The sequence below is a fragment of the Epinephelus lanceolatus genome, chromosome 19 (assembly GCF_041903045.1).
Source record: "Epinephelus lanceolatus isolate andai-2023 chromosome 19, ASM4190304v1, whole genome shotgun sequence".
NCBI classification, from domain to species: Eukaryota; Metazoa; Chordata; class Actinopteri; order Perciformes; family Serranidae; genus Epinephelus; species Epinephelus lanceolatus.
In genome coordinates this window covers 613,210-628,179 of record NC_135752.1, presented here as the reverse complement: position 1 = coordinate 628,179, position 14,970 = coordinate 613,210, and the positions used below count along the sequence as shown (strand labels likewise).

Below are 14,970 nucleotides of genomic sequence, written 5' to 3'. Positions count from 1 at the left end.
TGCACTAAGCTGGTTTAAATCTTATTTATCTGATCGTTTTCAGTTTGTTGACGTGCATAATGAATCATCCTTACGTACCAAAGTTTGTTTTGGAGTTCCACAAGGTTCTGTGCTCGGACCAATCCTATTTACTCTATATATGCTTCCTTTAGGTAACATCATTAGAAATCACTCTATAAATTTCCATTGTTATGCGGATGATACTCAGTTGTATTTATCGATGAAGCCAGAAGAAAGTAATCAATTAACTAAACTCCATAACTGCCTTAAAGACATAAAAACCTGGATGAGCACCAATTTCCTTATGTTAAATTCAGACAAAACTCAAGTTATTGTTCTTGGCCCCAAACAACTCAGAGATAGTTTCTCTAGATGGCATTGCTCTGGCCTCTAGCACTACCGTAAGAAACCTCGGAGTAACATTTGATCAAGATTTGTCTTTTAATTCTCATTTAAAACAAACCTCACGGACTGCATTTTTTCATCTGCGTAATATTGCGAAAATTAGGCCTATCCTGACCTGAAAAGATGCAGAAAAATTGGTCCACGCTTTTGTTGCCTCAAGGCTGGATTACTGTAACTCTCTATTATCAGGTAGCTCTAGTAAGTCCTTAAAAACTCTCCAGCTAATTCAGAATGCAGCAGCACGTGTACTAACAGGAACTAAGAAACGAGATCATATTTCTCCTGTTTTAGCTTCTCTGCACTGGCTCCCTGTAAAATCCAGAATTGAATTTAAAATCCTACTGTTAACTTATAGAGCTCTAAATGGTCAAGCTCCGTCATATCTTAGAGAGCTCATAGTGCCTTATTATCCCACCAGAACTCTGCGCTCTGAGAACACAGGGTTACTCGTGGTCCCTAAAGTCTCCAAAAGTAGATCAGGAGCCAGGGCCTTCAGCTATCAGGCTCCTGTCCTGTGGAATCATCTTCCTGTTACGGTCCGGGAGGCAGACACCGTCTCCACATTTAAGACTAGACTTAAGACTTTCCTCTTTGATAAAGCTTATAGTTAGGGCTGGCTCAGGCTTGCCCTGTACCAGCCCCTAGTGAGGCTAACTCAGGCCTAGTCTGCCGGAGGACCCCCCTATAATACACCGGGCACCTTCTCTCCTTCTCTCTCTCTCTCTCTCTCTCTCATTCTCTCTCTCTCTCGTATCCTATTACTGCATCTTGCTAACTCGGCCATTCTGGATGTCACTAACCCGGCTTCTTCTCCGGAGCCTTTGTGCTCCACTGTCTCTCAGATTAACTCATATCGCAGCGGCGCCTGGACAGCATGACGTGTGTGGTTGTGCTGCTGCCGTGGTCCTGCCAGATGCCTCCTGCTGCTGCTGCCATCATTAGTCATTAGTCATACTTCTACTGTTATTATACACATATGATTATTGTCACACATGTATACTGCCAGATATTAATATATACTTTCAACATATTGTACCACAGTAGCCAGAACTATAACTATAATATTATTACTTTCAATAATGTTCTTGTAAGCTACTGTCATTACCTGCATCTCTCTCTCTGTCTCTCTCTCTCTCTTTCTGTCTCATTGTGTCATACGGATTACTGTTAATTTATTATGCTGATCTGTTCTGTACGACATCTATTGCACGTCTGTCCGTCCTGGAAGAGGGATCCCTCCTCAGTTGCTCTACCGTTTTTTTTTCCCCCGTTAAAGGGTTTTTTTTGGGGAGTTTTTCCTGATCAGCTGTGAGGGTCATAAGGACAGAGGGATGTCGTATGCTGTAAAGCCCTGTGAGGCAAATTGTGATTTGTGATATTGGGCTTTATAAATAAAATTGATTGATTGATTGATTGATTTTTTCAATAAATTTGGTCTTTTGTACATTACAGCGCTCTGGAGTTAAAGCAACACTTACCTTTCTGGAAATTTTACACTTTTCTTTGTTTAGGTTAAAATGCTATTAATAAGCTGATGGCACACTAAAATGTAAGTGAATTCCACCAGAAATAAAAACTTCCAAACAACCAATCATTACATTCAGACCAAATGCAACGATTGGTAGATTTTTCTCCTGTCCTGCCTGTATTCCCCACGTGGAGGCCTCCAACTGACATAACAGCTTGCGTAACAACCCCCAGTTGCAAGTTTCTAACAGACATTAGAAACCGCTACAGAGATCTAACGCTACAACCGAGAGAGCTCAGGATATGTAGCAAGCTTGGCCTGCTACATCGAGCTGGCCCTGAAATGAAAGTGGTTTCACCTGGAGCTGTCCTGACTGGGAGACGCTGTGACAGGACACGGGCTAAGGCTAGGCTAAGAGCTAATTGTCAGTTTATGAAATTCCGATATCCATTGTGGAGAGAATTGAAAGGTCAGTTAGCTCCTACATTAGGAAGTGGTTGGGTGCTCCTAGGTGCCTAAGTAGTGTTGCATTGTATGGAAAAGGGATACTTCAGCTGCCAGTATCTAGTTTAACTGAGAAATTTAAATGTACCAAGGTCAGGACAGAGCTCTTGTTATCTGGGAGTAAGGACGTGGTAGTTAGGAGTGTGGTTCCAAATCCAACCAAGGGGAGGAAGTGGAACCCAAGATCGGCAGTTCAGGAGGCAGAGGCAGCTCTTAGGCATGCAGAGATTGTAGGTAATGTTCAGTTTGGCCAGGGAGGCCTGGGGCTTGGCTCAGGCAAACCGGTATGGAATAAAGCAGGTCTCAAAGATAAAAGAAAGTTGGTTGTGGAACAGATACATAGACAGAAGGAGATATTAAGGGGTGCAAAGGTAGTGGCCCAGGCTAAGCAGGGACAGTGGTTGAATTGGGAAAGTGTAGAGAAGAGGAAGCTTAGTTGGAGAGACCTGTGGAGTATGGAGGAGTCTACGATGTGTTACCAACCCCCCAGAACCTAAAACTGTCTGTAAATGGGGACCCATCATGCCCATTGTGTACAGGTACTGCAACTTTAAAGCATATTTTGTCAGGCTGTAAAGTTAGCTTGTCACAAGAGCAATATACATGGCGACATAACCAGGTGTTGAAATGTTTAGCTGCAGGCATCGAAGGGAAATGAAGACAGGTGAATTCAGAAGGTGTTAAGGTTAGGAGTTTAGCAATTCAGTTTGTCCGTGAGGGGGAGAAATACAGAAGGGATAAATTAGTAAGGAGGCAAGGGTGTGGCCGCCTAGAAGGTGCTTGTGATTGGGAAATGCAAGTAGATTTAGGGGGAAAGCTTGTTGTTCCCCAGGAAATAGTTTGTACAAAGCAGAGGCCTGACAAAGTGTTGTGGTCAGTGAGTCAACGGATAGTTTATTTCATTGAGCTGACAGTTCCTTGGGAAGACTCAGTGGAAGAAGCCTATGAAAGAAGAAAGCTTAGATATGCAGACTTAGGAGCAGAAGCTGAGCAGCAAGGATGGAAAACTAGGATTTGTCCAGTGGAAGTGGGGTGTAGGGGATTCATAGCAAGATCAGCTGTCTCGCTCCTGGGGGAACTCGGAGTGCGGGGACAGAGTTTGAGTAAGACCGTGAAGGAAATGTCAGATGAAGCAGCTAGATGTAGTCTGTGGATCTGGATGAGGAGGAATAATGTCAGTTGGGGGCCAGCAGGGGGAACTACTAAGCAAGGTACATAACTCCTTGAGATCAGGTGGAGAGATCCACCAATCAGTCCTCTCAGGAGAAAATCCAGGAAGAGGAAGGTTATTTAAGTGTGGGAGTGGCCTATTTGAATAAGCTATTATGGCAAGGCTTAACTATACAGACCAGTGAGCAGTGATAACTAACATGTCTTTGGGGTCATCGGGTGGGAACCTCCTTTCACCAGTGTTTTGTCTAGTTGGTCCCATGACATCTCCAGGAGGCTAGACAATAATCTCTTGCGTCCCAGAGACACTCCCCTAATGCCAGGTCTCACTGTTCCCCGCACCAACCCAATAACCTCCTTTACCTTACTTACGCATGGCTTTCTCAGCCCAAACAGCACTGCCATCTTCAGCCAAACCCAGGCTCCGTACATGCGAGCTCCAGGTAGAGACAGTGCTAGTACTACCTTTCCTAGCACATTCACCATACTCTATTTCACATGCTACATAGCATAACTCCAATATAAGCTAAAGTTAAAGGAGCATGGTCTCAAACAAAAGAGATTCAAATAGGCCACTCCCACACTTAAATAACCTTCCTCTTCCTGGATTTCCTTCTGAAAGGAAGTGGATCTCTCCACCTGATCTCAAGGAGTTATGTACCCTGCTTAGTAGTTCCCCCTGCTGGCCCCCAACTAACATTACTTCTTCTCTTCCAGATCCATTGGCTTGCTCTAACTGCTTCATCTGACATTTCCTTCACTGTCTTCCTCAATCTCTGTCCCTGCACTCCGAGTTACCCCAGGAGCGAGACAGCTGATCTTGCTATGAATCCCCTACACCCCACTTCCACTGGACAAATCCTAGTTTTCCATCCTCGCTGCTCAGCTTCTGCTCCTAAGTCTGCATATCTAAGCTTTTTCTTTTCATAGGCTTCTTCCATTAAGTCTTCCCAAAAAACTGTCAGCTCAATGAAATAAACTATCCGTTGACTCACTGACCACAACACTATGTCAGGCCTCTGCTTTGTACAAACTATTTCCTGGGGAACAACAAGCTTTCCCCCTAAATCTACTTGCATTTCCCAGTCACAAGCACCTTCTAGGCGGCCACACCCTTGCCTCCTTACTAACTTATCCCTTCTGTATTTTTCCCCCTCACGGACAAACTGAATTGCTAAACTCCTAACCTTAACACCTTCTGAATTCACCTGTCTTCATTTCCCTTCGATGCCTGCAGCTAAACATTTCAACACCTGGTTATGTCGCCATGTATATAATTCTTGTGACAAGCTAACTTTACAATTGGAGTTACTCTATGCAGCGTGTGAAATAGACTATGGTGAATGTGCTAGGAAAGGTAGTATCAGCACTGTCACTACCTGGAGCTCGCATAAACAGAGCCTGGGTTTGTTGAAGGTGGCAGTGTTGTTTGGGCTGAGAAAGCCTGTGAGTTTATCCTCTCTATCTCCTTTAACTTTAGCTTATATTGGAGTTATACTTTGTAGCATGTGAAGTAGAGTATGGTGAATGCACTGGGAAAGATAGTATCAGCACTGTCTCTACCTGGAGCTCGCATAAACGGAGCCTGGGTTTGTTGAAGGTGGCAGTGCTGTTTGGGCTGAGAAAGCCATGTGTAAGTAAGGAAAAGGAGGTTGTTTGGTTGGTGTGGGGAGCAGTGAGACCTGGCATTAGGGGAGTGTCTCTGGGACACCAGAGATCACTGTCTAGCCTCCTGGAAGTGTCGTGGGACCAACTAGACGAAACACTAGTGAAAGGAGGTTCCCATCTGATGACCCCAAGACATGTTAGTTATCACTGCTCACTGGTCTGTATAGTTAAGCCTTGCCATAATCGCTTATCATAGGGTTCAGGAGGTTATTCACTGAGTGTTGATCCTTTCTCTAGAGCACAAACTTCTTGTGTTTATTTGAATTGAAGTGGTTTGTTTGTTTGTTTGTTTGTTTGTTATTTTATGCAGACTGGCAGCACGGATTTAGGGATCGCAGTGTTGGTTGGTTAGTCAGCCAATCAATTTTTCTATTGTCATGACTGATTGAGTGACTGGTAAATATCAGCATGTTGGTATATCACAGTGAACATGTTTGCATGCTGTATTACCATTTAGCTTTAAGCCAATCCTGTAACATATTGGCTACCAGTCAGATGACCAAAAGCTTCCAGGGGCATTGGCCAGTATTCTGGGAGATCCATTGTAGCCAGCAGATATTTGGGCCAAGACGTCCTCTTCCATGCACCAGTCATTTCTGCTAATCTCTGTAAACAAAAATATCTGTATATGAATTAAGATACATTTTTTAAAAAGCTAATATAAAACTAAATCGTCATCAGACAATAGCCAAGATGTTCTAAAATTTCAGTGTTATTTTGATGTGTTGTGATTGGTCAATACCACTTAGACCAGTGGTGGCCATCTGGCATACCGAGCAGTTTCCCAGTGGGTCAACACAGCGGCCTTTGTTTTTTTGTTTTTTTGTCTGATAAGCAAATATTACATGCTCTCTGACCCATTGATATATTTTCTTAATTGGCCCGATTACATTTTTAATCCCCTCCCCCTTTTGACTCAGTGACTTCATTAAACAGCATCTGCAACAAAAAGTGTGCCATAGTGGATAATAAAAAACACAATAAAGGCAGGGAGAAATCACAGGTCAAAAAAATGCTTTTAACACAGATTTTTCACACCCTTTTAGCAACTTTCTGGCTGCTCAGAGTGTTGTCTCTCCCTGAAAGTAGTGCTTTTATATATATTGTCACAGGATAACACCAAGTCAGTTAAACTGCCGGGATATCGATCTGTCTATTTAGGAAACACAAGTGATTGTGAATCAGTTTGACCTGCTTTGGTGCAAATGAAAGTGACAATGTAACGCCCTGTAATGGGGAGAAATCAATAAAGGTGCTTGAACATGATGCTCTTTCTCTGGCAGCTTCATAAAGAATTGTATGTATATATGTATTCATTCATTTTTTTTTTTTTTTTTTTTTTTTCAGAAAAATATTTTCAGAGGTACAAAAAGTTATTTTCAACATAAAACATTCCAATAATAACATGTATCCTCTTTAACATTTTACAGTCAACTTTCCAATCTAATTTCCTTTTTTCCTTTAAAGGTAAGTAAGCAGGTAAGTATGTAATTTCACAATTCTTCTTAAGCTGGTGAAATCAAATATGGCAGTAAGTATCTTAAATTGTCTAATAACCAATAAACATGACCTTGCATTATCAAACTTACATTTTTTTGAAATAAACAAAAATACCATGTAAACATCAGAAATAATTTGTCTCTTCTGCCCGTTATATTCCTTTTATCTTGTCACATTAACTTCAGAAATTAAAACACATACATAACACTGACATAATTAATTGCACACATAACATTTGCAACTTCATACTTTGTACATGTGTCTTACTGAGCTAAACACAATCACAGTGCACATAGGATGTTTCGTTCCTATTGAACACTTGGTTCCCTGCCAATATGTAGCACTCCCCTCAGTAATCTTATTAATAAGGGCAGAGCTTTTGGGTTCTTTTAATGTATTTATCTAATGTTTCTTAACCCTGATTAACTCAGTTTTAAAGTGATCTTAGATCTCTTTTTTAAAGTACACACATGCAACTCCTTTAAACCTACATATTATGAAATTACCTTTTTAAGTCAGAGTTTTAATAAAGATCTTTAACCAAATGTGCCATTATATGTCTCTCTCAAATGCAATAATCCCTCTTAACAGGTAAGTACAATAAAATCGCACAACTTCACAGGCGCAGGTTTAGCAGCAGGTCGGCATCCCACCACAGTCACCGGCAATTGTCTTTTCTCCTCCCGCGTCTCCACAAGAAAGCAGAGTGAAGTCCTGGTTGCACCAAGCTCTCTCTTGGGGATCTGCTCTGACTTCAGGTCGAAAGCAGCAGTTCACCTCTCAAACCGTTCAACTGAGGGAGTTAAACTTTACCTAGAAAATGTCTGTTCACTTGTAATGGACTGACTCAAGGGTATACCTCAGGTTAGCGTAGCATTAGCATTAGCAATAGCACAAAACATAAACAGTCTCTGAATTTTGTGTGGAAATTCCTCCTATTTTGTCAATATGCAGCTTGTCCTCTTTACACCGGCTGTCATGCAAACAATCACAAGACACAAGATACACATGGTTTTCCACACTTCCACAACACTCAGTATTCAGTCTGTATGTTACCAGAACACTGACAAAACAAGATAAGAAACATATTACAAAGTTACTCAATACTCATTTTTTACCTGAAAAGGTGAGAAATCAATAAGGGTGTTAGTACATGATGCTCCCTCTTTGGCAGCTTCATGGAGAATGACGCATCGGGGCTCCCCCTTCCAACCTCTGTAGGCATGACTAATCAATCATGGCATCATCTCAAAATACTTAACAGGGTGATCACAGATCAGCTCATCTGGTAGGTAAGTGTGTTCATACCTTTTGTTTTTAACGAGTTTTAACTCTTGTAGCACTTCTTAAAAGATTTTAACCTCTTTCACAGGACTTGAGCATTTTAAACTCTTTCAGAAAACTTCTGTGGGACATTTTACATTCACAGGGTTGCCAACTCTCACGCATCAGAGGGGAGGAGAGGAGAGGTGCAGACTGCGCCTGACCGGCGTACTGGTTGAGTGAAATGGAGTGCAGCCAAATGTTTCTGAGGAACTCTCTGATTGGTGCACAATCCATATTTGCGCTTTGATTGGGCAGCTCTAGTCTCACAGTCAGCTGACTACGCTGTCCTGTTGAGATCTGAAGCAATCACACAGACTGGGCAGTGCTGCTGTGTGTTAACTATGTTCAGCAAACCAGCCAGCGAGAAGCAAAAAACCTTGCATAGTTTCTTCCAAACAAACCTGGTGCACCCAAAAATGAAAATTCAGCTATTATCTACTCACCCATATGCCGAGGGAGGCTCAGGTGAAGGTTTAGAGTCCTCACATCCCTTGCGGAGATCCCAGGGAAGAGGGGCTAGCAACACAACTCCACCTAATGCAGGCTGACGGTGCTTGCACATGAGACCGGCGACAGCACGTGAACACACATGAAGGCGGTGCCCATGTCTCACGGTTTCGTGCAAGCGCACACACATGAGCTCGGTGAACAGAGAGGCAGTTAGAGCTACAGGCTACAATGAGGCTAAAAACAGAGCTCGAATGACGTTTTCCCAAGCAACTTTTTATGTCGGGGCTTCAGGACACTTTCAGGATCACTATGGACGAGCAGTATGGAGATATTTTGTGGTTTCAATTCTGTGTTTTTGGACATTTGAATCTGGGGCGCCCAGCCTGCATTAGGTGGAGTTGTGTTGCTACCTCCTCTCCCCTTGGATCTCCGCAAGGGATGTGAGGACTCTAAAACTTCACCTGAGCCTCCCTCGGCATATGGGTGAGTAGATAATGGCTGAATCTTCATTTTTGGGTGCACTATCCCTTTAATAAGAACTTGTGCTCATTATTGCTTTACACATAATTTTTTTAATCTTTATTGCCTCAATAGAAAGAGCATGGTCAGGGAGGAGACAGTGGACCAGAGACCAGCAAGGATGATCATGCAGGGTCTTCACAGGTGAGGAGAGATTATAACTGGCTGAGAGAAAATATCTATAGCATAAAAGTGACTTTGTGATTAATTTCCACAGCTATGTTAAAAGGCATTTGGAGAGCTTTGTAAATGTCAAAAATGAAATGAAATGGCCTAGGTCTAGGCACTCTTAGACTTGCATAGTCTAAAAATACATCATGAAGTGCTCTTTAGACTACAATAATACACAAAATATATTATTATTCCCAAAATAATATTTTAGTTAGATTTTAATCAAAATATATTCAACCATTTCAACCATAAATTTTGCTTTAAATCCAAAATGGGTCTTGTGTCTACAAAGTAATAGGCTATATGCCACATAGGCAAGTTCTAGTTTCTGTAGTTTCTGTAGCGTAACTTCTACAGGTCCGTAAATGTCCGTTTCACCCAAGCCACTACTAGAGGAGATAACACAATACTCCTCTAACATCTTGCAGTATTTTTAATATATATCATTTTTAGTATGCATGTAGACCGGCGACATTCCCGTGCTGGTGCACAGGAAATGCTTCCTCACAACAAGAAGGGAGGGGGAGGACGAGCAGAGAGTGTCACAGCAAGAGGTAGAGCACAGGTAGAAAGTGAAAGCAACGTGGCGGAGAAGCTGCCGAGACACAGTTCAGAAGTGGATCCTACCACAAAGAAAAAGCCTGGACGTTCGGCTGAAGGTCTATTAGCAAAGAAGGAAAGTGACCGACAGAGAAGGCAAACAAGGATTTGTATTGGCGTCGCTTTTCCTCGGTGGAGAGCCCTGAAGGAAGAAATTGGGCTGAGGGCAGACACGGATGTTGCCTTGCTGCTGTTGGATAAGTAAGTGACTTGGTTTATAATTATATTATGAGTAGTATGTGTTGCTGTTACATGTACTGGACCTACTACTTTATTATTTTCTTGGAAATGGTGCTATGAATGTAATGTAATGTTAGCATCCTGGTGTTCGCCATGTTGTGTAGCATTGTGTACACGGTGTGAAGCGAGTGTTACTCTGTGTACACAGTGTGTGGCGAGTGTTACTCTGTGTACATGGAAGTGCCGCCGGCTTATTAGTTGTAATAACGCATTATCCGCTGGGAGGCGACAGAAGTTACGCACTATAGCTTTAACAATTGTTGGTGTCTACCATACATCCCGCATCTAACCTTGTATTGCTCATCGATTGGCTCTACCGTTATTTTGGTAACGTGTGATTGGTCCTCCCCAGCGCCGCTCTCTCCACTGACTTTGTGGGTGCGTGTCACCATACAGTTCACGGCAGTTTGTGAGGGAACGAGACATACACGCGCGTCACCATTAGCGCTCCACACCGGAGCGCCGAGCGTGAACGGTGAGTCGGTTGGTTCAGTAAATAAGCTAAAAAAAATTGGATTTTCTGCCAACACCTGTTGATGTTAGGCTAACTGAATGGTGTTCCTTGGCAACTCTTTGCTAGATAATGAGATTCTAATGAACTAATACTCGCTGAGCTAATTTTGGTAACTATTAGATCAATATTATATGCCAGAGAACACGAAATTCCACCTCACATGCTCCATCAGCAATCATAGATGTCATGTAGTGATGACACAGTTCAAATTAATGTTTGTAGTAAGATGACATGATAGAAACAGTCTTAATAAATAAAGTGTAAACACTATAAATAATAGCTCCTTCAGTGACAGTCTTCAGCATCCATGGTGTGTGAAGGAGAGACTTAGGAGAATAGAGATCCACTGCTCCCAGTAAAAACACCAACACTGAGTCATATTTATGTAATAGATATTGGGTGTAAGTGCAACATTTTGCACACAGTTGTATTATAATGATTTTGGAGCATTTACATTGTTGTTGATTTATTTTATTTATGTTTAACGTGATGAAGCTGACTAACTTGTGTTCTTTAGCCTATATACATTCAGATGTTGTTTAATGAATTACACAATTGTAAAACATACATTATGTTTTCCTCAGGCTACAACAATCAAAATCTATGACTGCTGCATCTCAAATTGTCCCACTGTTCACATGTCTTGCATCAGTATATTTTTTGTCAGATGACAAGTAGTAGAGAGAGTGGAGGAGATGGAGGAGATGGAGGAGGAGAGGCAGGAAGAGAGACAGAAGGAAATGGAAGAGACAGGAGGAGACAGAGGAGAGACAGGAGCCTCACAGGTGAGATTGAATCCTGAAGGATATATGTTGATAGTGAGATTCAGCATTGTGACTAGGGGTAAGTAAAAATATTGATTCATGCATAATATATGTTTTTACCCGATATCAATATCAATTCGGATCACTATTACCAACCCAACTGCAGGCCGCAGGCTGGTACTGAAGTGAAGCCCCTTCGGAGTATACTGTTATTATTATTATTATTATTATTATTATTGTTATTGTTATAATCATTATTATTATTATCACTATTATTATAGTTTACCCTGGAAAGCACATACGGACAGATGTAGTGAAGTTATCATTGTATATTCATGTAACTGATAACATTAGAGAATACATTAACCAAGACACTCTTGTATTTAGTGTAGATATCTAAATATGCATTATAAAGCAGTGATCAGTTTCACATGACGTGAAATTGCATTAAAAAATCATCAACGTACAGGTTGCCGCCATGGAGCACTTTTATGTCCCTACCAATGTGAAAATCAAAACTACGCCCTTGCTTGTGAAGGCCCTGCAAGTCATGGTGGCTTTGAATGTATGTAGGTATTGCCCATCTCCAATGCTACCCCTAAACCCACCAGAGTGCAGGAAATCACATCTACCACATCCAAAATTTTCTGGGGGAGGACCCCCAGAACCCCACTATACCACCATTGTCTCTCTCTGTATGGTATTTGTATGTACGTTTTTAGGCCCTATCCATCTCCAGCAGGCGCCCCAAAAATCCGTTAGGATGCGGTTGACAAATCAGTTGACAAACAAAAATTTTACATGTCAGCTTAAACAATGAAATTGTGGTGCCCCGCTGAATCTCACTCCAAGGTTTTTGAAAAGTTGGCAACCCTGACCTGTTTATAAATGAATTTCCCTTGTCCCTGTGAATGTTTTTAATGGCTTTACATTGCCTATTGAATTTATATCTATGATCAGCTTTTACATGAAATCCATCTATCAACATCAGGTGCAATGGAGAGGCAAAAGCAAGACAATCCCCCAAAAGGCAGTGGCTTTGCATGTGGTGGTCACCAACAGTTGCTCTCTCCTTACACTTCCTGACTGATTCTTCTCTAGTTTTGTGTTCCACTAGTGTCCTTGTAGCAGGTAGCATGAGGGGACATAAGTTACAGCTATAGCAGGAAAATTAATTTGTAGTTACATATAAGTAAAAAAGCCCCAGAACCCGTCTTTAATATGTGTCCCCTCAAATGTTTTTGTATCATATATATACATATGACTTATATTTGTGATTGATTGTGGTGGGCTGGTCTGGGCCAAATTGCCAGGGCCAAATTTTGGTCCCAGTCCACCCCTGACTCGCACTACAAATGGACTACAATCATTAACCAGAACACTTTAGATACCACAATCTTGTCCTGTTGCCTCCAGATTCTACATACATATGCAGATATCTGTTTAAAGAGATAAGCTCAAAGTACTGTTGTGCCAAAGTCCAGCCTCACAGAACTGCTGGTGTGGTTTATGAGTCTTGATATTCATAGCTTGTTGGCCAGAGTTGGAATATAGAATATTTGTGATTTAACTGTCCTGTATGTACATATATCAGATAAGTTGAATTTTGCTGCCATTATCTGTTGATTGTTTCTAATGCAAAAGAAAATGAAAATTCAAGAAATTGCACTTTTTATTTAAAGTACCAATATGTTCAGTAAGTAAGCAAACTTAAAATGCACTCTTGACAATGTCTAGATGATCTCAATGTGAAAATAAATAGCAAAGCAAAATCAACTTACATTAAACAACACAAATTGTATGATAAATAGCATAATAAAATAATCATTGAATCTGGATGTTTACAATGGATTTATATTGTCTTTTTACAAGTAAATATATTTTTTGATTCATTGTTTACCAGCACATTGGTGAGAAATAAATAATTTGTTGTCCATCCTAACATTCTGGATATTATATACATACAGTAACAGGTATTAGTCAGCTGGCTGACAGACCGTCTTTTCATTACAGCAGGAGAGCTTGGTAGATCATTTTTAATGCACCTATTAAACTGACTAACTGATTCTGACTATATTTCCAACAGATCTCTGGCTTAAACTTAAGTTCAACTTTTCATACCACTAAACACTTCCATTGTGATGTCTGTGTAAAAGTGTTTGCTATCTTGCCAACAAAATGAACCCAGTTGAAAAGGCAAATGTACTGCTTCAAACCTCCATTCAGACGGCAGGTGGCATGTACAGTTTGACTTTCAAGTTTTCTCTTTTCTTTGGCTGGTGGAGGTCAGTCAGGCAATTTGGTGGATTCTGTCCTGCGGTCACATTTACCTGCTTATTGATTCATGTCTTGCAGGACAATTCTGTAACATATGTGTCTTGTGTGTGCACTGTTATGCACTCACTGTTCATGACCTGGGATGTGGTGTGGTGGGTTGGGTGGTACCAACAGTGGTGATGGTGTCTGTAGAGGCAAAGTAGGAAGTCTGCATGGAGTACAGGCAGTCAATAGGGTTCCCTGCCTGAGCCTTCAGGTTGCCTACATCTGGAGTGTTCATGAAGCAGTCACTAAGACTTGTCAGAGAGGTGTCTCTGTCAGTGTTGTGGAAGATGGAGTCAGTGCCTGGGAAGAGCAGAGAAGACATGGGGAAGTCACAATTTAACCAACCAGAGAGTAGAAACACCTGACCCCATGGGCTTTATATGCACGCATGCTGCCTTATGCTCCACATTGCATATGTGCAGGGGTGTAGTACCAAATTCTAGGCCCACAACATAAGCGGTCTCTCTCTCTCTCTCTCTTTCTCTCTCTCTTCTTTTTTTATTTATATACTTAAGTGTGCCAACAACTGTACCCAAGCCAATCACAGGTTATTTCAGGGAGAGGGTATTTCCATTAGCTGCTCTACAAATGGAAATGCACATTCATGCCCCTTTGGTGAAAGTGTGATTCATTGATGGAGAATACCACAGAAAACGTTGCTGTTTCAGCTTTGGCAACATCTGCCTACACCAAACCTGGACTGACCATTGGGATTTTAAGGACAAAACAGACCCCAGCATTATACAGCAGCCAGCAGCCTACAGTACATACAGATATTCAATCTTGGCTGCAGCCATATGGCTGGTGCAATCAGTAGGTGGGGCTTAGGACAGCATGTGGAGAGCAGCTGGAGAAGCTTTTTTTTTCCCCATTCAGAAAATTGCAGGGATGTGTGGTACGGCTCTCCTGGGTGTCGCTGCAGGGTTATTTGGCTCACAGGGTCTAAATGATGACGACTTTATTGGTCATCCATTTTTTGGGGGGACATTTTTGCCTTTATTTGACAGGACAGCTGAGCGTGAAGGGGGGGAGAGAGAGGGAGAGGGAATGACATGCAGCAAGCAACCCAGGCCACTGCGGCAACAGCCTTGTACATGTGGCGCCTGCTCTATCCACTAAGCCACTGATGCCCCTGGTCATCCATTTTTAATCAGCCATCACACCTTATTGGTAAATTCCCATCACTGCCAATAAAGTGAGAGTGAGCTGAGCATTGATAGGTACCATCGTGGTGAGGGTAAGAATACAGAAAGATTACATCATTACATCAACACTTACATTGGTTAGTTTGTTTGTTAGCCCCATCTGGTCCTGTTATGTAAGTTAAATTTGCTAAATTTATTATTGCA

General features: G+C 41.7%; 1 protein-coding gene across 1 annotated transcript in view; it reads right to left on the bottom strand.

The window, feature by feature from the left end:
• Window positions 1-13,219: 13,219 nt before the first annotated feature.
• Window positions 13,220-14,970, bottom strand: part of LOC117269471 (LIM homeobox transcription factor 1-beta-like) — a 202,208-nt gene continuing 200,457 nt past the window's right edge. Inside the window, exon 8 of the mRNA XM_078162379.1 lies at window positions 13,220-13,921. Coding sequence (XP_078018505.1) covers window positions 13,707-13,921 — 215 coding nt within the window. The 3' untranslated portion in view covers window positions 13,220-13,706. The remainder of the gene's footprint in view (window positions 13,922-14,970) is intronic.